At 46.7% G+C, this 26,177-nt stretch overlaps 1 protein-coding gene across 2 annotated transcripts in view; it reads left to right on the top strand.

Moving 5' to 3' along the window:
• The window catches only part of LOC144174037 (cell adhesion molecule Dscam1-like), a 282,304-nt gene that overhangs the window by 122,227 nt on the left and 133,900 nt on the right, over nt 1–26,177 (top strand). For both annotated transcript variants that reach the window (XM_077702436.1, XM_077702437.1), the window contains exon 3: nt 20,359–20,523. In XM_077702436.1, coding sequence (XP_077558562.1) covers nt 20,359–20,523 — 165 coding nt within the window. The remainder of the gene's footprint in view (nt 1–20,358; nt 20,524–26,177) is intronic.

Here is a 26,177-nt window from a genome sequence, read left to right on the forward strand (position 1 = left end):
TGAGTGAGTTAGCTTTGCTTGCTAGACTGGCTTAACCCGGTCATGAAAGTGCAGCCTTGGAGCAACAACATGCTGCATTATAAATGTGAAATTCCCCAAATTAAAACAGCAGGAGACGAGGTGCATGTGTTTTCCGAATCCGACGACCCTTTGGAAATAAGACATCGATTGATGAAGCATCTGGGATCCGGCTCTCGAGAAAGGGGGACAAAGATTCAATTCGTGACTACGGAAAATTTGCACCTCGTGCACCTCTTCATCAGCACGCGTCATCACCACGCTGGGGCTTCATCTACCTCAGTATAGGACAATGAATTGGGAAGTGCATACAAAAAAAAAACGACCAAAACCTTTATAATACCGCATTGCGAAATCATTCGCCTGACGCGAAACATGATAATGATAGCATTTTAAAAAGATCGATCGCGATTGTTCACGATGCTCTGCTAAGATTACTCGCTGGTTCTAAACCCCTATTTCATAAATTCAACGCATGCTGGTATTGTGAATAAGTATAACCCAGCAGGACGATCCATCATGGCTATGGGCGCAGCGAAGCATAACCCAGTGTGAGAAGGCGTCGGCCAATTGCGTGACCCTCCTTGCGAAAGCCACTTCGGCGGACATATCTTCGATGATGGATGAACGTCAGGGTCACTTTGCAAATGACTTTGATGAATTCCCATCCCGTCGCCTTTTGATGCGGCACACCGTTAGCACGATTGGAGTATGCGTCGGCGGCAAGCTTCGAAGATTAGGGATTCTTGTCAGCTTTTAAAACAACGCGATTTTTTTTTGTAACTATACCTATCAAGGAGTCCGATGCGGGTTACGGCAATTCTAGAAATAAAGTTATACAGAGAAATGAGGAGACATTGTACTCCGTGCAAGAGAAATAGTCCCGGAAGCTATATGGAAACACGACTAACCCCCGACTCCCAATTACTCCAGAGGTGCCACTAACGGTGGGAACGTATGCGGTGTAATGACAAAAGACGCATTTTTATCTTCACCGAAGGTAAACCGCCAAGCACACCCAAGGTTGACGTCAAGAACATCGCGCCCTCGCTCTTTTCCTGGGTGAAATCTGACCAACACAGCCCAGTGCTGGTCGTTGGCAACTTCAACTAATTGTCTCAAAACCAGACAAGGAGGAGTTCATCCAGTCCACGTTGGAAGCGTTTGGACTGAGGCGGCATTCTTAGCATGATGCGTGTACCAATTATAATTCGTGTCCAATGCCCAACAACTCCCTGTTGCATGTGAATATGCGACTAGGGCTTCTTGCGTTGATGAACGGACAGGAAAAATTCTAGCCGTCACCCTCACTAACCTTATACAGCGTCGGTGTGAAAAATACAGGAAAGAAGAGAAATAATCGGGACACAATGCACTTGCAGAGCGAGACGTATCGACACTGTTACAACATGGATTTCCGTGTTCCCTCACTTCTTTTTACTACGTATGCGCTTCTGTTTATTTGAAGCACAGTCACGCCAGCGATACTTGCGAGCCAATATTTCGTTGCCTACCTTCGAATAAGCTTCCATGGATGTCCCTATACGTCGACTTACCCTGATTACATCCTCAGAGAACATAAGCGTCAAGTAACGGGGTTAGCGTAAAAGTCCGCTTTTGAAATTAAAAAAGAAAATTTAAATGACATAACCGGAAAAGCTCTCCCTGGATGAATCGCTATCGCGTCTCACATGTAATGTAAATGATCTCCGTAGCTTTTTTCTCGTTTAAAGCGACAAATGTAATACGGACCCTGCGAAACATTATTTACCAAGAATCATTCATCACAATTCACAGTCCTGCGTGAATAGCTCTCATTGGGCTTTGCAGAAACTTAGAGTGATCGTCTATAAATATGTTTTAACGCGTTCGAATGTTTGCTGAAAGGGCGTCTATTGTACCAAAAAAAAAACTCGAAACATGGGTACGCCTTGAACTTCATACCTGATAAGCTGATTTCACAAAGCTTACAACACTCTCCACGGCATTCGTTTGAGCAGCGTGTTAACAAAGCTTGACCACAAACTAAAATTGACATCCCGTGGCTACGATAGACAGATAACGCAAGAATATCGAAGACGAACCTCCGAACGTCGCGTATGCTAACTGTATGCGTCCTCACATTAGCATGGGGCCGTTGAAGAAGCTGGACTTGCAGCAGGCGAGAAAGGAAAGAACTCTTCACCAAAGGCAAACGGTGGCATGGTCTGTGTGCTTGTGGGATTCAAGAGCGAAGGGGCAAAGGAAACAAGTCAGGACTACTGCAGAACTGCAGGGGCGGACTCCTTACTCCTTAGAGCATAAAGGGCGAAGAATTCCGATATCTCAACGAGAAGGACAAATTCAGTTGTCTCCGGTCGCTTCGTGTCAGACAAATTTCTCTTCTATTTCTTTCACCAGATGTTTCTTTCTTTATTCGTGTCGCCTCCATTCCAGTCGCTGTTATGTAGTGATCGCACTATTGATGTATCTTTTTTCTTCCTTCGCGGCGGCATCGTGCGCGCCGCGCGATCTTAGGTGCCTCAAACAAACGGCGTCGGGTATTGAAATACTGATACAGGCCGAGATTATACGGCGGTTCCTTCACGCGCATTCTTCTCCTTCGGCGTGAGCTGAAACGAATGGCATCGTAGTTTGAAAAGGGCGCCGAACCGTGGGGAATCTCGGAAACTACTTACACAAAGGCAGGGAGTCAGCTGGCGAGTCGAAAGTGCAACTGCGAAGAGGTTCACCCGCGCAAAGTAAGATGAGCAAAGAAAAAGCGGCCGCCTATACAAAGCATCCCCGATATACGAGGCAGCGAAGAGCAAACTTTCGGGGCTCCGTGCTTGTAGCTATATAAAAGCAGGCTGTGTAAATAACGAAGTCGCCGGTTAATACTTGTTTGGATTTGGCGCCGTCTTTCTTTCTCGTTCCTCTTTTCTTCTTCTTCTTCAATCCTCGATGAACCTCAGGAAAAATCTGCGCGAACTTCGAGTCAAGTTGGAAAGTTGAGAAATGGCAGGATGCGATTACGATTCTAGGGGGCAAAATTTAATTTTACCTCGAAGCAAAGCACAAATTGTACCGCCTCGCACAGCGCCTTGAGGCGTCTGACGCCAAGCAGCCGACTTGCTATCGCGTCTTCCGCATCAGCTGCAGCACCACAGCTAGTTTTTTTTTTTTTTTTTCACAAACATGCTATCATTTATTTTGAACACAGATGTAAGTGTTATTAACCATATTCATTGAAACCCCACTTCTCTAAATTTCGGCATATTTTACAGGCTCTTACTGATATGCCGTACCAATGCTGAAATTTTTATTCTTTACTTGCGTCTGTGCATGAACAGCCGAGGAATAACCAGATAAGCAATACTTCCAGCCTTTCACAGTAAAGGGACTGAAATAGTTGTTGGTCTCTGCGGAGGCTTGCTTTATTGATTAGCTGATACAAAGGTTGGTTTGTTTGCCTTTTTTAATCTTTATGCCCGTTTTACTTCACTTCGGTCGAACGGCCTGGTTTGTACAGTAATGAAAGCTGTCTGTCAGTGCCGGCTTCTAATCACAGAGTTTGCACAAGCAGGTCTTCTGCAAACATGCTTTGCCGCGTTATAACCAAGACGCTTGCGACTTTAGTTGTGGGCGACGTCATGTATGCCAGTCTCCTTCTGGGAATCGCATTACTCGCTGACTCACATTCATGCTTCGTATCCTGGCCCTGGAACCGACAGGGGTAGCCTAAAGCAACGAATCAACGGTTAAAACCAAGCATTCAAAAGCGCCTGCCTAGCTTTCAGCTTTTACATGAAGTATGTCGATAAGCACGTCAAGGACCCGTGAACGCCCGTCTGTCGGACAGGCAGAAACGTTTAAGACAAGCTGTTATCGAAGGCTGCTATGGTGGCCTACCAGATGGCGGTGGTGGCGGTGATGTGTATTAACGGGTGGACCTAGCCTTGCGTGGTATGCCGGCAATTGATCCCTGATCAGCACCGTCTCACCGTTGTGCGCGGGAAATCCCCACGAGTCACCGAGGCTTGTGTCCCTCAGAAACCTCGACGATGCATAAGCCAAGGCATGCAGATAACTTATACCTACCCAAACCCGTTGTCGTATGGTCACTTCCATCCAGAAATCATCTCGGATAAGGGCAAACACTGCGGCCACCGCGCAGACCTCACGCGAATTATGTGGAAAAGCCAAAGACAACCACGGAACAAAACCCTCCTACTGCCCACAGACATCACACATCTCGGGCACTGGGAGACGTTTCTGTGCAGCTCCGATCCCCTATTGCAGCTACGTCTTGTCCATATGGCCAAAAAAGCCGCCAGGAACCAAGATCTCCTGGCTGACCAACGCGGCAGAGAGAGCCCAAGCTCTCTACTTCTGGAAAAATCTCTCTCTCTCTCTCTCTCTCTCTCTCTCTCTCTCTCTCTCTCTCTCTCTCTCTCTCTCTCTCTCTCTCTCTCTCTCTCTCTCTCTCTCTCTCTCTCTCTCTCTCTCTCTCTCTCTCTCTCTCTCTCTCTCTCTCTCGCCCCCCTGAGAAACTGGAGAATCAAGCGCAAAATGTCCTCTATGTGATCCAATGGCTTTTAGGGAAAATGCCGTGATCCAATTCGAGTCGGCTCGTACAATCCTACTGGCGGGTTGGAGCGCGCTTGTCGCACCTGGTGTTGCAAAGCGCTCCTGCCAAAACTGGGGCATATAGGACGGGATAGAAAACATGTGTTTTAATTATGTCCTGTTTACTGACAGCATGAATAAATATTAAAACTCAGGCACATATATCTGATAACTAAACGCGAAAACCTATTACACTCTAATTTCCATATTTTACTTCCTCTCAACGAAAGCCAAACGAAAACAATACTCCGTGGACAAATATGGCTGTGTTCTTTTTCCGCCTTAAGAGATGTTCAAAACGAAACAATTGGGAATTAAATGTGTGGGGGACCACTCAGCGCAACCAAGACGAAAAAAAACGACAAGGTGTTCAGCGTTCCTTCTCCCTGTCTCCTTCCAGGTCACACACGAACAGTGACGAAAGTAAATTGACTGGACATTTTGTCGTCGACCCTATGCGCCTTGGAGTAGGATATATCATATCTGTACTTTGTCGCTCATCCAAGTGACACATTCCGCTACATTGGTCCTTCCCACTAAGGGAACTACGTACAGCCTTAGCTACGTGCTTTGCCACTGGCAGCAGTGCTTTTCTATAGCTTGTATTCATTGGTGAGGCACGCATGCAGGCAACCATGTGAGTAAGCCGTCACTGGTTACGTCGGGCTTCGCGGACGGTGGTACTTGTCCGTTCTAAGCACATGATTTGTATTGGACTTTCCAAACTCTACCCCATCGAACGCAAAGTAATGCCTCGAGTACAATGTCAGTACGATTAATAACATCTCTGTTGACACCATCGTTGAGAATCGGGTTGAAACGGAGCAGACAACGCACGCCGGTGTTTTTTTTTTTTTTTTTTTCAGTGTGCGGGCGCAGTGGCAATATCCGCTCCATGTCCGTGGCGCATCGGCCATGTCCGTGGCCGTTTCCAGCGTTGCCAAGCGAAAAAATTGACAGCTAAACTTTTCAATGAATACTACCTATAAGGCGACATTCCAGAGTGAACCTAATTACTTGTCACTTTGCATGGTCGACCTTTACAAGGAAGTACCTGCATGGCAGAAATTAACGACGCAGATACGTTGTTATCCTCTAATTTCACGTGTTCCAACCAATGTACGTATCGATGGTTAAATATTTGTCCCGCTATTTCACCTCGAAAAGTACAGCGTGACACAATGAAATGCGATACCGATTCGACTAACTTTCAACCTGACAACGTGCAGCTGCTCTAAGCCTGTCATAAACCATGATAACACATTCAGCGCGCAGCACGCACATGCATAAGCCTAACCGGAAATGCAGTCTTATGGGCAGTAACTCAAAACACCTTTCATGTTTTTCTCAACGTATACATCCTGGCGAATCTGCAACAAATGCGCGGATCGAGTAGAGGCCGGCCTCGGGTGAAAGCCCGGCCCGAATGTCAAGCACGTGGAGAGAGACGAATGCAGCCACTCTCCGGTCGCAATTCAAGCCGCGTTCGGCTAAAGGACCGGGTAGTTGCATGATATGGACGGAATAACGAACCTCTCGGTTACCGGCGTTAATTAGTCTGGCCCCCTTAATTAGCTAGGCAATTACTGCGCATCGTGGCACAAGCGGCCTCCAGATTTTCTTTCTCCTAGAAACCTTACATGGTCTCCCGTGCGTCTGTTCGATCAGCTTCCCCCTTACCCGGTTAGCCAGCCGGAGCTTTCAGGCACAAACTTCAGCCACCAGCGGCGCTCCCATTGTCAGCGCGTTGCTCGCAGTGTTACTCAGCCGGCTGATTGCGCGCTGTAGCGCTTGCTCTTCGATGGGTAGGCCACCGCGCTCCAAGGTTGGAGCAAAAAACAGAGTTGCTGGGGGCCTTCCACGCTGGCTAATTGCAGTGTGCTGTACTTGAGCGGAGCAGTGAGCACTGATGCGAGTTTCCCTTTTTCCCCCTCAACGCCTTGCTTCAACGTTCATCTATCCTTTCAGAGTGCCTAGGTGAAAGATCTTGCATTTTTGTACGTCTTCCTCCGGCATCATCTTTTCCACTTTTCTAAGATCCTAATTGTATCTGACGGTATATGCGAACATATTACGCCTAAGTAGGACTCATTTAATTGTCCTAGGCAAGGACTAATTTATTGTTCTAAGTAAGGCAATACTTAACCTTCCGACATACATGAGGGCTTTTAAGGGACCCTGCAAAACTTTCGATAAGCGATTTCACTCTTTCCTTCGTGTCTTGAACCACGTATTTCTACGATTTCTACGTAGTTATCGCCAACACGGAGCGGCACTGCGAGATTTGCTCGTCGCACCAGATACGCCTTCCATTTCTGCTTTGTTTTGTGGCTTTTTTTTTTTAGTTTCTATCGAAAAGCGTTTATTGCTGCAACTGAAGGAAAACCGGCCAACAGTCGCTACATAGCCTTAGTGACGTAATTCGAGCCGTCGAAGAACGTGAAAAACGGAAAAGAAGGAAAAATATTTTGAGCGAGTTTACAAGTTATCTGATGGGCATAGAGCCGTAATTCTTGGCTGAAGTACTTTGCGACCACCTCATCTAAGTACTGGGCGTGTTGCGTGACTACGTTCTGCAAGAATATAAGATCTAAAAAATAAGTTGAAAAAAGTGTTGCAGGGTCCTTTTAAATTCAGCCTAGGGCTTTATTTCTTGTGGCTTCAAATTGAAACTACAATTGCCTTCCGCGCTACAACGCGCACGCTTGAACCATCATTTATTTATCTAAAGTAACGGTAGTGCTAAATATTTTATGCCCTTATGCAGCACACGTGCTCATTACTAACTGCAGATGCACATTATGCGCACAATAAAGTTATCAATTTCCAACAACTAACCGACCCTGAGATACTCACTGGCTGTGTAACGACCCTAAAAATGTTTTCTCCTTGGGGCTGCCACCGCAGGTTCTTGACAGCACCAAATTAACTGATCTGCTGCGCTACCACTTCCGATCAATAAAGTCTGAAAGCCATTCTATGTGCGCTTGCTCCTTTCGCCGTGTGGACTTTGCACTTAGGCAAGCACGATCCTTTTTCCCAGCGGTGATCAGCAGTGGTCTGAACTTGTTAGCGTTATATAAGGCTGAACGAAACATAAACTCTATCCGGGCGAGGTGCTGGCCGTAACTCTGCTTTAACTACGCTGTTAAAGTCGGTGCTCATCGCAACGTAAGTGAGAATACACGATCATCCGCTCGTTTTTAATCCGATTCATTCTTACCTTTTTGCGTTTGCAGCACCTCACGAAGCCTGTAAAGGGTGCACCACATCACACATGGTAGTAAGGCGGTGAAGCAAACATTAGTATTTTAGTGAATTAAATTCTGACTAAAAAAATTCTTTCTCGTAAGCATCCAAGGATTGATGTCTATAATTTTGTGGGAAGTAATAGAGAAAAATTTTCTAAAACTAACTAATGCTTCGCATTAGAAGACAATGATTAAAAATGAACTCTGTCAGTGATTGTTTTTACAAAAATGGGAAGGTGGGGACAAAACGATAAATAAAATGAGAAATGGGCGGCTGTTTTTGTTATGAAGTACAGCCGCCCAGTTGAAATACAATGACAACCACTTTAATAAGATTTCTACGCACTCCAAGAAAACTAAGGCGCTCAAATAATTTGTATTTCGACGCGAATGTCAGTGTGCTAAGCAAGCTATAGTTAAAGTGCATTCAAGCGCACACCCGATTTTTTAAATTACCTGGTAGATGCGTTATGAAAGTGCCGAACTTTTAACCCTTAACGAGCAACCTAATGTAAGGGTAGCAACCCAAGCGTTAAAAATCTGGTCAGATTCGAGTTTTACTTTAGAGTTCTAATCAGAATTCATTGTCTTGCATTTGAACACTTTTCTTCAGGAATCGACTTGGCTTAGACCCCAAACGGAATAAATGAAGTATTCTAAACTGATCAATTTACGGAATTTTTCAAGGATCATACAAAGTTTATAAAAAAGAATAGTTAATGTTAACCTGTAATGCGGTCAAGGGATACACAAAAAGACGTTCGGGGACGCGAAAATTTTTACTTTCAGAATATTCATCGTAATAGTTTCCCGTAAGCTAGTTTTTCTCAAATAATGGTATTATTTCACTGTGAACCCTAATTCTCGTTTCTAAGACAGTCCTTTCTGAGCGGATGCTGAGCTCCTTATTCGGCTGACTTCCATAGCAGGCGACTGTTCAGCTCGTTTAGAAATTGTCACTTTTCATCCAATTAGGCCCTCCATCAAACAAATAAATTTAGTTTTTAGCCAGGTCTATAGAAGCACTTCGAACTTATTAGGACACTTTAAGATATTTTAATCCAGTTCTAGCGCTTCGTGCACAGGTGTTTTTGCATTCAGCCTCCACTACAACAGCAGCCACCAGATCCACATCCTTACCTGACACTTTTAGCCTAGAAAAATTTGGCTTTATCTTCACAACCTGTGAATTTTCTTTGGCATTTCGGTCGATAGTTTTTGTTCGTGTGTTTCTATAAAGTTAATGGCTAATTAGTTGCATTTCGTTATGAACACTACACGAAAAAGTAAGAAATGATTACTTTAGGTTACTTCAATTGAACTGAGTGTCGCTGTTCCAATGCATTATTTGGAACAGGCGCTTTTATTTCTTCTTACAAGTGCTTCCACTTCCTAAGTTTGTGCAATAGAATGTCACTGAAACCATTCGCATGTGCGTTTCCTTTCGATCTCTCGCGTGTGCGCCCCTATCACGCTTCCTATTTTCCTTCGTCCTTTCTGCTCGCCTGTCAATCTATTATTCGTTTCACGTATACCTCACGGCCGACGCAAGTTACCAAACACCACGTTAAAGACTGCAACAAGAAAAGGCATGCCTATGCACGGCAAGCACTGAACACTACCGTCCTCCGGATTTTCTTGCCGGCGAAGCCAACTTCCTGTTCGACGTCGCGAGCAGGAAACGCGCTGTCACGCGCCACACTGCCTGATCGCGGATGTCTCGTGGGGAACGGCGCGGGCACAGCGAAGGACGGCCCGGACCCCCGGCGGCAATCTCGAATACATCAGAGCCACGCCCGGTGAAGCGGAACACACCGGATGCCTGTGAAAGGCGCCACGTCCAATTCGAAAAAGCAAAAGAACTCGTTCACGCGGAACCTGCCTAACCTCGTTAAACTCCGTGGAATGTATGAAGAAGAGAATACGGGGAAATGAGAGCAAGAAAACGCGTAGAAGGAAAGAAGGGAGAAAGAACCAGGCGGGTTGTAACCCCAAAAGGCTGGACAACCAGCTGCGAGTTGACCTAAACAAAAGAGGCAATTATTCGCCTTGTTTTCCGGGCGTAAGCGGCATCGAGGGACTTCCAAAACAACAAACATCTCAGTGCTCGCTATGGCCAGCAGACCGTGTAAACGATCGGTCAAATTTTGATAAAAGCTAGTACGGCTCAACGGGTCGCGTTCGCTACACGTGTGGGCGGCCGGGTAAGGTATATACTTTTTATCTCCTTTCATCTCGCACAGTAGAATAAAGCATCTACTGCAGGGCGCGGTTGTCAAAAGAAATTACACAATCACCGATAAATAACGTCATAAAAACATGACGTGTCGTGACAAAATGGAGAAGTAAGATGAATTCGAGTAACAAGTAGGGTTCACCCCGGAGCTCGCCATTCCTTTCTTCTTGTTTGCTTATCTGTCCATTCTTTCTCTTTAATATATCTCGCGTTCGTGCTACTGGGGGCGAAGATTCAGCGCACGCGGCTCCTTACGGACGAGCCGGGGTGCTGTCTTAAAAAATACAAACATCAAGGAAGGATTTGAGGAGCCCAAGTCTTGGATCGTCTTTTCTCTGACGTGCGAAGGGCGTTTCAGCGCCGAAATGCTGGCACGGTGGACGACGTACCGCGACCGGAAATCGAATCGTTTCACCAATGTCACGGGCTGTTCCTCGTCATCCTGGCAAAGCAGGACTCTTATGTATGGATGAAATCAAACCTGGCAATTTTCCAACGCGCCGAAGAAACAGAGGAAGAATTTAGAAGCGGATACCGAAAATCGAAGATAAAATGCAATCAATCAATCACGCGAAACTGTCGCGCTGTTTCAGTCCTGAAAAAGAAGAAACTCATCCCCCTCCCTTTGACTCTCCTTTTTTGGTGTATAGGAGTGGGGTCATGTGCGAACAGCAACATTTATCAAGCATTACAAATATTCGGAGCACTTTTTTTTTGTTTTTGCACGTGTGGACGACTGGCGCAGAGAAAACACCGACGGATCAAAGTGGAAATCCGCATCATCAGACCGAAGCGGCCGCCGCTTCGCGCAGGGATAATGCTGTCAGCGAAGTTTTTACAGTAAGACAAGACATCCAGAATGCTCGATCGACGAAATTTGCAATTAAAAATATAGCTATACAAATTGCGTATGCGGTTAAAGTTGGTGTTTTAAACTTGGTCGCGAAGGTAACTGCACTGTTACGAGCAGTTAATTAAAAAAAAAGAGTATATTAATTACAGAACCCGCCCATTCGCAGTTGCCCAAAATTTTGATAAAGAGATCCCACAGTTATATTCACCCTCATTGGGCATTGCTTCAGGTTGATGCTTGTGCGAAGCATTAACAGTCCATGGCGGAAGGTAGCAGCTTAATGAGTGAGCGCAAATTTATTTGAAAGCTGAACTTCTGGGTAATTATTTATGAAAAAAATACGAAAGATGCTCAGACCTTTCCTCAAATATGAAATCTAAAGTTAAGTTCGACCTTCTGATGATCTGCCCTTCAACGTTCAGTGAACTACTACAGCGTAGGCAACATGCGGTAGATGTACCTGCACATTCGGAGGGAACATATATTGTAGGTACAAAGCTGAAATGGTTCGGGATCCGATGTGACAAAGGAGCCTGCGGAAGTGCGCAACACCCTCAAACAAAAGGTAGGGAAACTGAAGGAATAGAAGCACATGCTATTCACGCTATCGATTTGCTCTTAAAATAAGTGCGTGGAGCACGCAAATACACTTTAGTTTGACTTTTTTATGTGAGGGATTTCAATTACATTCGCCCCACCTTTTTGCGAAACGTAAACACTGACAGAAATTATGTTCGATCAACAGCTTTGAAAACTACCAAGAGCGTTAGGGAGGAATGGGTAGCATGGGTAGAGCGGGAAAATGTACCACGGCTGCTGGCCAAATCGTATCGGAGAGCACCGCTATGCTTGCACGTAGGTGCATCTGACCAGGAGCATGTGCTAAGGCGAAAACGTCTGTGACTGGCTGGCATAACCCAAATTAAAACAAACGTGAAGCTCACGTAAACTTTGTCAACATTCAACTTTACAGTTGGCTGGACGCAGCCGAAAGAGCTCAATCATGTACCCTTCTCTCTCCCTCTCTGTCCTCCTTACTTGGTCCGGCCGGGGCAAGCTTCCCTCTTCGCTTCTTCTTCTTCCGTGACCGCGTTCTTTTTGCAAGATAAAGCCCCGACCACCGACACCACATCAAGCATGTGATCAGAGTCGCCCCGGGGGAGCCCCCTCCCGTTTTTACCCTGCACGCTCGAGCTCGCTAAGCTCAATGCTCCGGCGCTTCTTCCTGCGCGGCCTGCATAGCGGGGAAGTTGCGACAGCGCCGAAAAGCGCTGCCACGGAGAAGAAGGAAGGAAGAGGCAGCGGAGGAAAGAACAAGGCGCCTGATAGCGAATCGAGGGAAAGCAGAAGGGGGAGAAGCGGCAAAGATGCCGATGGGGGGAGGACAAAAATCAGAGGAGCCCGGTTCCTCCGCTCGGTGTCGCGGGGCCCGGTGGTCGCTCGGCTGTCTCCTTTCGGGACGCTCGGCCGGAGCGGGGTCGGCCGCGGGGAGGAAGGGAGATCGGTAACCGCGCGGTGCCCGATAGCCACGCTCGAGCGGCCTCCTTCCACCCCCGAGAAGGGACACCACGCCAACAAAGCGGAAAAGCAGGGAAAAGTAGGACCAATCCTCGGCTTTGCTCGGGACAGCGCTTGACAGAAACTGATACCAAGTGGGCCGGCAACTTTCTCATGCGAGCGACTCGGACGCGTGGCGAGCGCCGCATCGCTTTAGCGGCGCCGTTTCCCTTGCGCAAGGCTCCGTCCGCTCTCGCGACCCTTCTCTCTTTTTTTGTGTCTTTTTTCATTGTCGCTTTCAGGGGACGCTGTTGTTTCTCTTGTCGTTCCGTTTTGTGCCCGCTGGCACGCTGTGTCGGGACAGGAAGAAACCCCGTGGCGGGGAAGATGCGCCCTTCCGAAGCTGCGTCGCTTGGCGGCGCCCCGACGTATTTGTTCGGACCTCAGTATGGAAAGAAGGAGCTTTCTCACTGAGAGGCAGTGACTGCAGTGACCGACTGCACTCTTGCGAATGTTTTCTTTTTCTTACTCCTTTCTATCTATTTTCTATCCTTTCGCGTGCAACTGTGTCCTACCGAAGATTGGCAAGCGTTCTCCTTAAAACTGTTTCGATGTTCGCCCACTGTGATACAACACCTCTGGAAGGAAGTGGAAAACTATCCAAGTAGCCGCACTGCAGAACAAAAGTAGAACCTGAAGGAACATTTTCTGTATTGTGTGAAGCTGGCTTGCTTGTCTGCCGCTATGATGTGCACGTAATGGTTCATTGCTCACTAAGGAGTTTCCGAAAAGTGGAGTCAGCACTCATTCTTCCACACCGAGCCGAAATAACATTTCTACACAAGTTTCATAGAACACATTCTTATTTTATATATTCGTACACAAAATTACTTCACTAAATAGCAATCTACAGAGAGAATGAATGATGAAAGTGTTAGAATACTCAAGCTGGTTTACCACGAACTTGTCCAGAAAAAACAAAAAATAGTGCGACATCATAAAATATTAAAAAAAAAAAAAGGGACGACGGGCTTTTGTCAGAGGAGTTTTACTTATGAGTATCGCGGGACGGCATTATTTCACGTTAAAGTACGTTTGTCTTTTACGAACGCGAAAGGCGATGCACGCATTAACACGACTTTTGATGCCCGTGAATACCATCTGAAATGATTTAGAGTTCTTGATTACGGCCATCTTTGTAGTGCAAGTGTTACCTCACTTCGTTAGTTTCAGAATCGTTTCTGCACCTTCGAAATACTGTTTTTATCAACAAAACATGAAAATCGTTGAAGGCACCAGTCTTAGTAGAAGCATGCCGAACCTTGTTGATACATTTTTTTAGTGTGGATTGATGGGCTAGTTGGTACTTTGACATTCTTATAGCACAGCGCACTACGACAGTACACAGAGAAGGACACATACACAGCGCTGACTAACAGCTGAAAGGGTGTATTGAAAGGGTGAACGTATATACAAAACACAAACAAATATTCAAAAGCAAAATAAGTGCACTCAAAGGATAGTTCTCATCTCATTGACGGTTGGTCACAAATTTCTACACCCACTACCACCCACCTACTCCGATTTCTTAGCGCACTATCGCCACACCCGCCGAGAATACCCTCCCCCACACCCTGCACTCACGAATGAAGAATCCCGCATCTGGCGACGTCTCCAAACAAGTCAATTCTACAACGGCACCATCCTGTCTCACATCTCCCCTAGCCGTTTCACCTACAACTGTCCTGACCGCCACACCCCAGACACAACCCCCCCCCCCCCTTTTTCCCGAGGTCTAAAATCAATGAGTATACAATTTCTTCCCTGCATGCTACAAACTGATTTCGGTGCTTTGTGCCGCAGACTCTATGTATCTTATCTTTAGTATTAACTTTTGAAACCAGTGCCGAGAAAGCAACATTCACGCCTGCCAGCTTACTTGTCTTCCATAGGTTGCGCGCAATTGCGTGAATATACGGCATCACAGCCACTTTTTTTTTTCTTTTTCCTTTTCCTTGGGTGGCCGTCAGTGGGTGCACCTCCAGAATTTTTATTGCGTGCTGCTTTGAGCATAGCTGTTGCGACTGAAGACAAGGGATGCGATGCGTAACCTGCTGTGAGAAGACGGGTGCACTCTTGCCGGAATGAACCTTCAGAGCGATGTGTACAGGACTTAGGAAGGCACTATTGAATGACGACCTAATTATGCCTCTCTTAACAAGTTTGAGTGTGCGGATGAAAAGGGAAGGAGCTGTTTCATATTTGTAGCTCATAACACCCGCCCCGGTGACTCGCGGTGGCGATTCGTTGGGCTGCTGAGCCCAAGGACGCGGGTTCTATCCCCTGCCGCGGTGCCCACTTTTCTGATGGAGGTGAAAAGCAAGAACGCCCGTGCGTACGAGATTTCGGCGCACGTTAAAGATCCCCAGGTGGTCAAAGTTAATCGGGAGCCCTCCAATACTGCGCGCCTCGTCGCCTGAGTAGCGTCAGCGCTTTAAACCTCAGATGAAAAAAAAAGTGGTTCATAACACCAGCAAGGAAGGGAATCAGAAAAATAAAGCTTTACGATAAGAAACTTTATTGAATCACACTCCCATAATGATGATCATATTTTCCAGTGTTATGAGCCACGAAATGTTAAACCGCTCCTTCCTTTTTCGCGTTCGCACTCAAAGCTAGCTTGTAAAGCGAGGCATAATTAAGCCGTAATTCAATAGTGCCTTGCTAAAGTCTTGTACAGGTCGCTCTGAAGGTTCATTCGACAACAGTGCACCCACCTTCTCACAGCAGGTTACCCCCCGCATCCCTTGTCTTCAGTCGCAACAGCTATGCTCAAAGCAGCACGCAATAAAAATTAGGAAGGTGCACTGGCGGCCACCCAAGAAAAAGAACCGAAAAAATGTGGCTGCGATGCCGTATATTCATGCAATTGCGCACAACCTAAAAAAGACGGTTGAGCTCGCAGGCGTGAATGTTTTGTTTTATTTTTGGCACCGGAGAAGTTTGTTCGTTTGTGTTCAAAAGTTAATACAAGTGATAAGAGACGTATAAACTGCGGCTCAAAACACCGAAATCCCTTTTTAGCATGCAGGGAATAAATTAATTGTATATTCAATGCTTTTAAACGTCCGAAAAAAAAAATTGGGCCCATCTCCCCGCGAGGGGGACTCGAGTAAATGCGTCGCATAGGGGGTGGGTGTATTGCGTTAACGTTTAGTGTTTGGGGAGTTGGTGGTAGTGAATGCGTTGTATCAGCAGCTTCTTGGCGTAGTTTGAATGAGTCAAGGATATAAGGTGCGTTCGTAGCCATTGATTCTGTGTCGGTTTTGTGGCGCAGTGGGAAGAGCACCATGTATCTCGCGTTCCGCCCACAGGTAGTGAATGCGTTGTATCAGCAGCTTCTTGACGTAGTTTGAATGAGTCAAGGATATAAGGCGCGTTCGTAGCCATTGATTCTGTGTCGGTTTTGTGGCGCAGTGGGAAGAGCACCATGTATCTCGCGTTCCGCCAACAGGTAGTGAATGCGTTGTATCAGCAGCTTCTTGACGTAGTTTGAATGAGTCAAGGATATAAGGCGCGTTCGTAGCCATTATTTCTGTGTCGGCTTTGTGGCGCAGTGGGAAGAGCACCATGTACCTTGCGTTCCGCCCGCAGGGTCGTGGGATCGAAACCAGGCGCCGATAACTATTATTGTTTTTTTTTAGTGTAGGGGGAGGGGTGCGGACAACGCCGAGGGACGACGGGTGACAGTGCGAGTTAAAGAAATGCTCTGCATTTAAAATACGTAGTGCGATCGGAAAGATGTGTAAATGATCGCTTCGAGACCACCATAAGAATGTAGAAAAGCTGGTCGCGTCAGGGCATCTTACATTTCACTGCAAGCAGTGTGGTTGCAAACCGCTGTACGATAATTGCAGTCTCAGAGGCGATTGTCGTCACAGAATCACCCGAGAAATCGTTGAGGCGCTCGAAATCAATTCATCGGCTCAGCGATAACTGTACCACCGCGCTTTCTTTAACCTTATCAGACAAAGAACTAAAATATCTGGCCAATACATACTTCGAATGGTTGATTACGGGGTTTAACGCGCTGAGGCTTCACAGACGATGACACACGCCGTAGTTGAGGGCTCCGGATTAATTATTACCACCTGAGGATCTTTAACGTACGTGGAAATCTCGAACACACGGGCGTTCTTGCTTTTCGCCTTCATCAGAAAAGCGGCCGCCGCGGCCAGGAATCGAACCTGCATCCTCGTGCTAAGCAGCACAACGCCAGAGCCACTATGCTACGGCGGCGGGTGAGGATACATAGTTCGTGTGCACTTGTTTTGTTTTTGAATATTTGTTTGTGCTTTGTATATATGTTCGCCCTTTCAATAAACCTCCTCAGTTGTTAGTCAGCCCTGTGTCCTCGTCTTTCTTTGTGTCCTGTGCTTCAAGAACGTTTTTCAGGTGCCATAAAGACGTATGGTATGGGAAACGTATTATACGAACTATTGTTGAATTAAAAGGTTGGAATGAAGGAACGCAATAACCTGAAACATATCAGTAGTGCTCTACCAAAGTAGTGCTCTACAGGTGTCGTAACAAGAAGTGTTCCCACCACGTGAAATTTAAGCTCATCTCGGAAGAAATCTGTCGTAAATACTAACTTCCAACATAACAGTGGCATTGAGACGGAATAAATTCGAAAGCCACCGAGCACGAATTGCATCCAGCCGTGCTACCAAGACCGAATTCCTTCCGATAGAGTAAAAAACCAGTCGTTGTGTTTTATTTCCTCCTCTGTCTTTTTATTTGTGTGATTGTTCTCTTTCAAAAAGCGCGCGTCGCCGCCGCTCTATCCGCTGGCCAGCTGCCGTCTCCAAACTGCCGCCGTTTCAGAATGTCTGGCCCGCGGGGCACCAGCCAGCCGCCGAACTCGCTTAGATTTATATATATATATATATATATATACCAGTCGGTGCATTATGCTCCCGTAACTCACGGACCGCTGGCCTGTTATGAAGTGCAGTCGGAGGCGATCGAACCGAAACGCACCGTGAAATATTCGCTTCGAAAAACCCGCGTGCACACTCGCAGTCCACGCTGTGATTTTGAGGGGGTTTTGCTCCTAAGACGTCAAAAAAAGGACGGGGGAAAAAAATGTTCGACGTGCGCCAAGGCTACAGCCTCGGTATATACGAACACGCCGCGTTGTCTTTAAACCTGCACGCGTCCAGACTGCCAAGTTTTTCCTCCCCACGTCATGCCCCAGCCGATGTTTGGTTACGGAGGGAAAGCTGGAGCGGGGATGCTGGCGAGGTGAGGGAGCTGCGCGTAGATGTGGCGAGTGGAATTTGTATGCGCATATGTGAGCAGGCGCGGGGAACGCTTGCGTAGCTTAAACTTGCCGAAGACTATTGCCGCTCTGCATACGTTTTATTCGGGAACGGCGGTCGTTTTTCTGCGGTGCGTGTTTCCCGGCCACCTTTTGTCGCCGTTCGCACCTCTCTTTTCTTTCTTCCACTCCTGCTGCTGCGTTATTTTTTGCACCATCTCGTTCCGCGATTCTCCCCCCGCGGGCGCGGTGTCTTCGGCGATGCACAGCAACCACGGCAATGACAAGCATCGGCAAGTGAGAGGCCCTGCCGCCTCAGCGCCCCCTTTCTTTTATCATTTGAGCCAGTGTTGCAGCTTTTATAGGCGCAGGCCCTCCGCGTTACGGCCCCATCGTTCCCCCTCTCCCTCTTTCCCTCTTTCGGGCACCTTCCGCGCGGCTAGCCGCCCAACGCCGTTTTGCAAACAAATGAGAATGGCAATCGATCCTGAAGTGCCGCGAGCTATCACACACAGACACCGCTGCGCTGCTGCATCTTGCGTCCTCGCCCTTTTTTCTCCCCGCTGTTCTCATCTTATTCTTCCTTATTTGGGCATCGGATGGAGGCACGCGCACGAATTCGCGGCTGTATGCGCGGCAGCCTCCCCTGTGGTATACGCGCGTTACACCCTACTTATACCGAGACCCTCGGGAAGACCTGCGAATGGCGAAGAGCAAGGAGAAAAGACAAAGAGGGGAGCGATACACGGCGCGACGGCTTTCCTGCCCCCTTTATTTCCTGTGCACCGAAAGTCGATTCATGTTTGTCGTCTGCGCGTGGTTATTCACGTTTCCTCGCCCGTGGTCGACATCCCGGTTCTATACTGTTGAACTCCTTGAAATGGTCATGAAGTAGATTGGCGCGCGATACGTTTGCCTGCGAAGCACAGAAAATGCGCCGCACGAGTTATATGTAGAGGCAAAGGAATGATCTCCCGTTCTTTTTGCACATTTCTTTGTTTGCAAGCGTGTCAGTTTTCTGCGCTCAGTCATTTAGTTATTCTTAACAGGCCACACAGACTTCATAATGGGTCGACACGTCGTTGCAGGGTTTAAAGAGAATTGTTGCTTCCAAGCAGTTGCGGGAGCAGCTTCATTCGCGACCGTAGTTGCTTGATTGCAACAGCATCGGTGACGTATCACATCATCTCTACTGAGACTTAACCAAGCCGTAAAATAGTTGTGTTTATTGTTTGCAGCTACGTGAATTTCATACTGAACCCGGCCACTGTTTCAAAAATTTTTGTAAAAATTACACGGACATCTAAGCACTTCTTACGAAGTAATTGCAAAACGATTACAGTCTAATTGCCGAACTTGTTTACTCCTTCTTATCATACTTCTTTTTTTTTTGCATTTTTTTCACTCGGTTACTGTGACATGGAACACCCCTGTGTTGGCCTCGCTAATCGACGGGGACATTTACCGGCCGCGTACTTTACTACTACCCTAACGGCTACTTCCGTAATTATCATGCTCAAATCGTTCATGTAGGTCTGAGTACGTGTCTCTGACAGACATTTTAACTCAAACACCACAGCAAATTCAATGAATCACGTTGCCGTCACCCAGCTCTAATCGTGTTGGCATTGCGTGCTGGTCTCGCGTTCCGGAGGTCGCTGGTTCGAATTCAACCCAGATGAAAAGGCTTACTTAGCTTTCCTTTCAACTCAGTTACCCTGTCTTTATTTTTTTGAGCCGTCCGCCAATTTTCGTGCCATCTGTCTGCCAGATGCCAGAAAAGACAGACTTTCGTGTGACTGAGTTAACATGCTTTCTCATTAGTACGATATAGAAACAGCGTGATGGCCGCTGTTTAACTGCAACACTTGTTCTCGGTGGGTTGGTAGTGTACCGAGCTTCCAGCTGATTATTGGTACCAAATTTCATATAAATTCCCGATTTATTCTGCTTTTGTTTTTAGCCGAAAAATTAACCATTGAGCGTGCGGTATCGGGGCAATAAAGCGGTAATGCAAGCTGCGATGAGCTGTGGTTACGTCCATAATACTGTCGTTCGTAAACGTCCCACGCACTCAAACTCCCGCCCATTTGTTCCGCAAATGGGTAGGAGTGTGAGCACCAGTAACCGGGTATATTTCGGAAAATTGATGCATTTCGTTTAGTTTTAAATAATAAAATTATCTCTGATTGCAATTCGTAACGTATAAGTTATTTGGCATCGTAGAGACCTTTCGTGTTAAGCTTTCCCCCTTCGACTGTTTTTATTTTGTTTCGTTTTGCCTAAAGGTTGTTAATTATATATTATTTACATTAATTGTTTTGTTGTTTTCAGCCCATCTTAATCTATAACGCTTCAGTCCTTAGGGTTGTTGTAAATAATAAAATAATTGAAGCAACCTAACCCGCAGATCCCCCCTGGGATGCATATGAATGATCAGCATTCGGAAACAGCCATTTTGTTGGCTGTGCCCTTTATTCTGTTTTCTCCATTGTCCTTAACGTCCGTTTATTTGCAGCACTGTTCGGAACTGTGACCTCTGAACACTTGAATTTTCTTCTTTCTTTTTCAGTTGTGCGGCAAAAGTACTCAGCCGAAGTCTACGATGAGTTCGTCATCTCTGGCAATACGGCGGTGATGAGGTGTCAAGTTCCGGGATATGTAACTGACTACGTCACCGTGACTTCATGGCTTGAAGAACCAACGGGCAACGTCATCAAGCCCGGAATAAATTCAGGTGCGTAGCTTGCACGTTCACGTAGATTAATGAAGCTCAAAACGGGCTTCACCTGTCCCGACGTCCGCGAGACGTGGTGCGCCAGTGCCATTCCTCGCAAGTTGTTTTCCGCGTATTGTCTTATAAATGTGTTTAAAAGGTATTTTATAAACTAAGAGTGGTGACGCTGTTGTTGCATGCGATTTCGTCGTGTTCCCTTTACGCTGCCCCTGTGCTGTTTAAGGCTTCTCGACAGAAGGGACGAAAAGGCCACTTTTTAGCCCGTAATGTACTTTGAAACTAGAGAAATATGTACTCTTGCATGCGTGTCACAAATGCCGTGCTCGCTCTGCAACTTTGTAAGATAAAGATATGCAAGACATAAGATAAACCACCAGCGCTTTTCAATTGCTGCAGTGTTGGGTCTGCGGGCAGTTGCCACCTGAAGAAAAAAGGAACAGTATTTTTGTTGGCATCAATGAATGTCATTCCCACCATAACGATGGTATCTGAAATCTTGTTAATATCATTACATTGCATACGTACGGAATAACTTTTTTTCCAGTACACCTGATGTAATCCATGTGAGAAATGATACATTTTTGTCACAGTTTCATTCAGGCTACTTTGCGGGCACGTTTTGCAGAAAAATACCAGACACAAAACCCTGCAACTCACGTAGAGTGCCTGGAAGCAGATGACGCAACTCCGCAAGAAAACAAATCGCAACGCGCACAGCGATTTTTCGGCGCCGAGTCGTTTTGAAGCCAGTACAAGGCACCGTCAACCGGCACTTAGCCGCAGAAGCCAATTGGAGGCTCCGAGGTGCATAATTCGCGCAGGCACTGCTGCGCGTCTTAATACCTCGCAGGGCTCGCAGAAGCCACGCCGGATGACGCCGCCGCTGGGAGATGAAGAATTCGCTCGAGTGCTGCCGCCACTTTCCGCGTATACTGACAACACGGCGCTTGATCGCAGCCCGCAGCTCACCGTCGCTGACGGCCATTAGGGACTGTTCATCAGTATAATAAAACGGGAAATGTGGCTCCGCGCGGTCCCGTGCGGTGCGCGCGACGCCGCGTCTGAACCACGGCCCCCAAGAAGTGCGCCATGAAGTGACGCCACTTAGGTGAAGCAAACTTCATCACAAAGAGAGGAAGAAAATTAGGAAAGAACGCAAGCGGGGAACACAAGAAGCTACGAGCCACACTGAAAAGTGGGGCGGCTGCTGCTGTAAGAAGTTTGCCTCTCCAAGCGTGAGGCGAGAGCGATCACTTGCAGACGTCTTTGGTGTCACTAAATGGGAGACGCCTGATGACTTACTTCCGACTACACGCAGTGCCAAGGAGGGCCTGAGTGGAGGACACTGAGGAATAAAGTGTAAGAGACAGCGCTGATGGCTGTGGATGACGATGACGCTGAACAATGGGCCGAAACTCGAGGGTGCAAGTGCCTTTTGCGATGCACTGTCTAGGAGTGTACGAAGTCCGCAAGGATGTGTTTTCTGCGCGTTTGTGGCAAGGCCCTTAGCGTCTTTCCGGTGCGTCCCTTTTTGGGCTCTGGTCTCTGGCTTTGTTTCTGCTTCGTGGCGGCTGACCTCGTTCGGCAACCACTAAGCAGTTTGGCACTTCACCAGACAGTCGTTTGCGACGCGATGTGGAAGGGGAAGATAAGGAGGGGCAGAGACGTTATAACAACGATAAAAGCGCGAGGCTGCTGGATACTCAGTTTAATTTCTGAGCCCATGCGATGAAATCTCTGCAATTACCCAATCAACAAAATTTGCGAAAAAAAATTGAATGCTGTGTCCAAAAGTACGTCGGACGTACGCCGATCCAAGAATCTAAAGGTACGTCGGATGTACCCCGGTACCGAGAGGCTAAAGATACAGTGGACGTATGGCGACCTTGAAAATCTTACAGTACGTCGGAGTAAAGTCTTTTCTCCGATAATGGGACTTTACTTCGGACGTGCCTGATTCCCAGAGGCTAAACAAAGGTACGGCGGACTTGGTCGGTGTAGGACAGTACGGGCGCGTCGGACGCACCCGCCCGCAGGTGTATTCTGAGGTTGTGCTATGTGGTTCCCTCTGGAAATGCAAATCCGGTGCCACGGAGGAAGAGCCTCCTGTGCAACCTCATGCGATTCACAAAGGACGAGAGTACCATAATGCAGGGGTGCCTAACGCAGGAAATTTACCACTGGGTTATTGGTCGCGCGATTGTTCGTCTTGTTGGGTGTCTGTTATAGGAGTGCGATCCTGTCTTGCTTCTTGGCGGCGAAGTACCGCCTCGAGCATAAGAACCAGACTCCAAAAAGGTTTTTATTTGGATATAATAGGAATGTGCGTGCTTATAATGAATTTGTTTCTGAAACCCGCTTATTTAGGGTCCTCGCAATGTTAGTTGCAGGTTCACCTACCGTACACTTGACAATGAACACCGCCAAACCTGCAACCCTGCTAGAAAATAATTCATTGCGAGCCAACTCTCTTGATCTCTTGAGGGTCACCACCTGTATACGCGGAGATACCCATAATCACCATGGTGTTAATGTACCTATCCTACCAGCAGACCAGCAGATTCTATGCGCCTGTCAATGTTGCTTTCGTGTCAACGCAACTTTGTTGAACATTCCCTAAAAACCACAGAAGAGTTGAAACCTGGGCTGGTCAATGCATAACTTCGAAGGAAAGCAACCGCACCTCAGACCGGACGTAAAAAGAAGTGAACACTTAGTATGGAAGCGGAAGTGATAGTCAAATTTTTTCCCCGTCCTGTCGGCTGCACTGTCGCTTTCCTTAGACACTTACTCAAATTGTTAATCGACCAGTTTACAGGAATATCCCAGGGTGGAGTAAGTTTCTGTGTGGAGAAAATTTGATATCCGCCTGAAATATAATTTTGTTGGGGCATTTTGAAATGACTCATTTTCTCCGTCACCAGAAAACCTAGGTCAGGTTCTTTGTGTTGATCCAAACACGAGAATGAAATACGACACAGAATAGGCATGGGCTCGGCTGCACTCCACAAACATTCCCAAATAATGAAACGTAAGCTACCTCTATCACTGAACGGAAGAACACACAACCAATTCGTCCTACAGGTGATGACGTACGGAGCGGACATTTGGCGCCTTACTAAACAACTTGAAAGCAACTTAGGTCGGCTCAGCGGGTCATAGGAGGACGAATAATAGGAGTAAAGTTAAGGAAAAGGAAACGAGCTTCCTGGATCAGGGAACACGCTACACAGTAAACTTTTTACGCCCTTTTTTGCCGAAAATGGTGTAAAAATTGCGTCCCATCCCGCACACCTTCAAAAGCTGTTTTGGCTGAAAATGGGCGTACGGAAGAAAAAAGTGTGTGCTTGTGAACACCCTAAAATAAGGGTGTGGGCAGCGCAGTTACGCGTGACAATGTGGGTCGGCTGATCCCGCAGAATGACATACAGACGCATTCAACACGGACAAGTCTCACTTGGACCACAAATGAATGGAGCAAGACAACCAACGGGATGCACGTGGAGAGCGAGTATACAGTACATCCTTACTTAGAAATACATATGCTCTTCTTTTTTATATAGCCAGCAGAAGAAAGTCGTCTGATAGAGTCGACGGGCTTGTCGCAAAAATCAGATATTTTAGAGCTAATTTTGCGATTATTCATTTTAATGTGAGCATGTACAAGTCAGCATGCGGATTCGCAAAAACTTTTTAATCATGGGGGAGTTTCTTGTTCAATAGGTCATACAATTTTATTAAATACCAAACACCCATGCCACCCCATTTTACTGCCCACCAAGAAGGGTGCTCGTCATTTTAACACCCTTTTTCCCATATGGGTGTAAAGTCAGGATTTAAGGTATTGGAAACTAAGAAAAGGGGTTAAAAAGATAGCCAACTAAGAAAAAGAGTGTAAAATACCTCCAACTTTGGAGGTATTTAATACTAGCTTGTACGGGTGCACTGGAACATTTTCTACAAGTGGGGGGGTTGTACCTCATAATGTTTAACATAATGTGAATTACCATAATTTATTTACAGCAGAGCTGTTTAAGCTAGAGCTCGTTTCAGTGGCGTTAGCAAAAAAAAACACAAAAAAAGCGCCGCCTGTAAAGGGTGCACCACCACGGATAGGGGTTTATAAAAGTGAACGCGGCTTTCGCGCTTGTTCGAGTGTGAGCACAAGGGGCGCATGGGCATGCGCACCTCTTACTATACCATTTTAAAGGTAATAGTCTTTTTGGGATACTAAAACGCAAAAAAAAAATGGCGAGCTCGCTGCACTAGTGGTGCAAGGCAGGAGAAACAACGGAGCTGGGGGTCAACCTAGCTTGCTTCTTCCTTGGATCTGCTGTTAGTGCGGGGGACACATTGGAACAGCATTGTAAAATCCGGCTAAGCTTGGCCTCACCGCTCAGCACTCATCCTAGCCTAGCAAGAACATTGCAAAACCTGACAAAACAGCAAAGCCTAGCAAAAACTAGCCAAACTTAGAAACACCGGAATAAGCTTGGTCGATTCCCAGCTCCACTGTATTTTTTTGCAACTGAATGCCTATTTCACACCCTCTCAACACCCTAAAGAAAACCACGGGTGTTGCAGCCGGTCAACACCCTTTTTTCTACATAAAAATGGTTTAAAGCTACAAATTAGGGTGTTGGAACCTGAGAAAAAGGCGTAATGACTTCCCAACGCTGTTATTCTACTTATACTACACCTTTTCTAGGTAATAAGAGTGTAAAAAGCCTAGTGTGTAGAGTAGAAGATATCATAGTTCAAATAAATAAAAAATGGACTTTGGCTGGCCACACAGAGTTAGCCGTAACGACAACGGGAACGTCCGCCGTGCACGCTCGCACAGCTGTCGCCCGTGGCCGCAGTCTCGCGGCATCGCGCTCGCCCTACCGTCGTCTGACGTGAACAAGAAAATTCGTCGCACGCAGCGTCCTCATCTGCTTTCCCTCTTCGCCATATTTGCATTTAACGAGCCGGACAAGGGCAACGAAATCGTTTCGCACGACGAAACGCACGGTAAGAAATGTGTACAAAATTTCTGTTATTTTCTCACTAATAAAGTTTTTCTACTGGAAATTTGCGTTTTTTTTAAGATACGTGCTCATGAAAAGAACAGAAGATATTTGCAATTTATTACTAACCGGAAATTGCGGCATTAGTAACTTTCAGCGGTCGACTTTGGTAGATGTGTGGATTTTTTGCAGCTTGAAACCCAATCTCGAACAGAAAGGGAATATTTTATTCGTAACAGACGCGGGCTTATCTTGAAAACTTGCCGGGCACCACTTGTGGCCTTTAACTCTTATAGATGGAACAAACCCGCAGCCTGACATTTTCGCGGGGCTCATTTTGCAGTGTTGGAGGCTCGTAATAACTAGTCCACGTGTCCTCAGCGTTACGGTCGATCGCGTACGTTATGTTTTTTTTATTTTTTTCCCCGAAATGTGTTTTGAAATGTTATAATAAAAATCCTCGCAGTCAGCGCAGTCTGCGCAGCTAGTTGATAATACTGTCCAGCGAATTCGAAGCACATCCGGAACGGCCTTGCATCATGCCTTAGCACGGGTTCCCAGAGATGGCTGCAGGCTGCTAAAGGCACGTGAAGCAGCAGCGTGCTAAGTGAAGGCTATCCAGAAAGCCGGATTTTCTAGAGACGC

This window comes from Haemaphysalis longicornis, unplaced genomic scaffold (genome assembly GCF_048455015.1).
Source record: "Haemaphysalis longicornis isolate Haplotype H1 unplaced genomic scaffold, Haemaphysalis longicornis Haplotype H1 scaffold_3, whole genome shotgun sequence".
Classification (NCBI taxonomy): Eukaryota; Metazoa; Arthropoda; class Arachnida; order Ixodida; family Ixodidae; genus Haemaphysalis; species Haemaphysalis longicornis.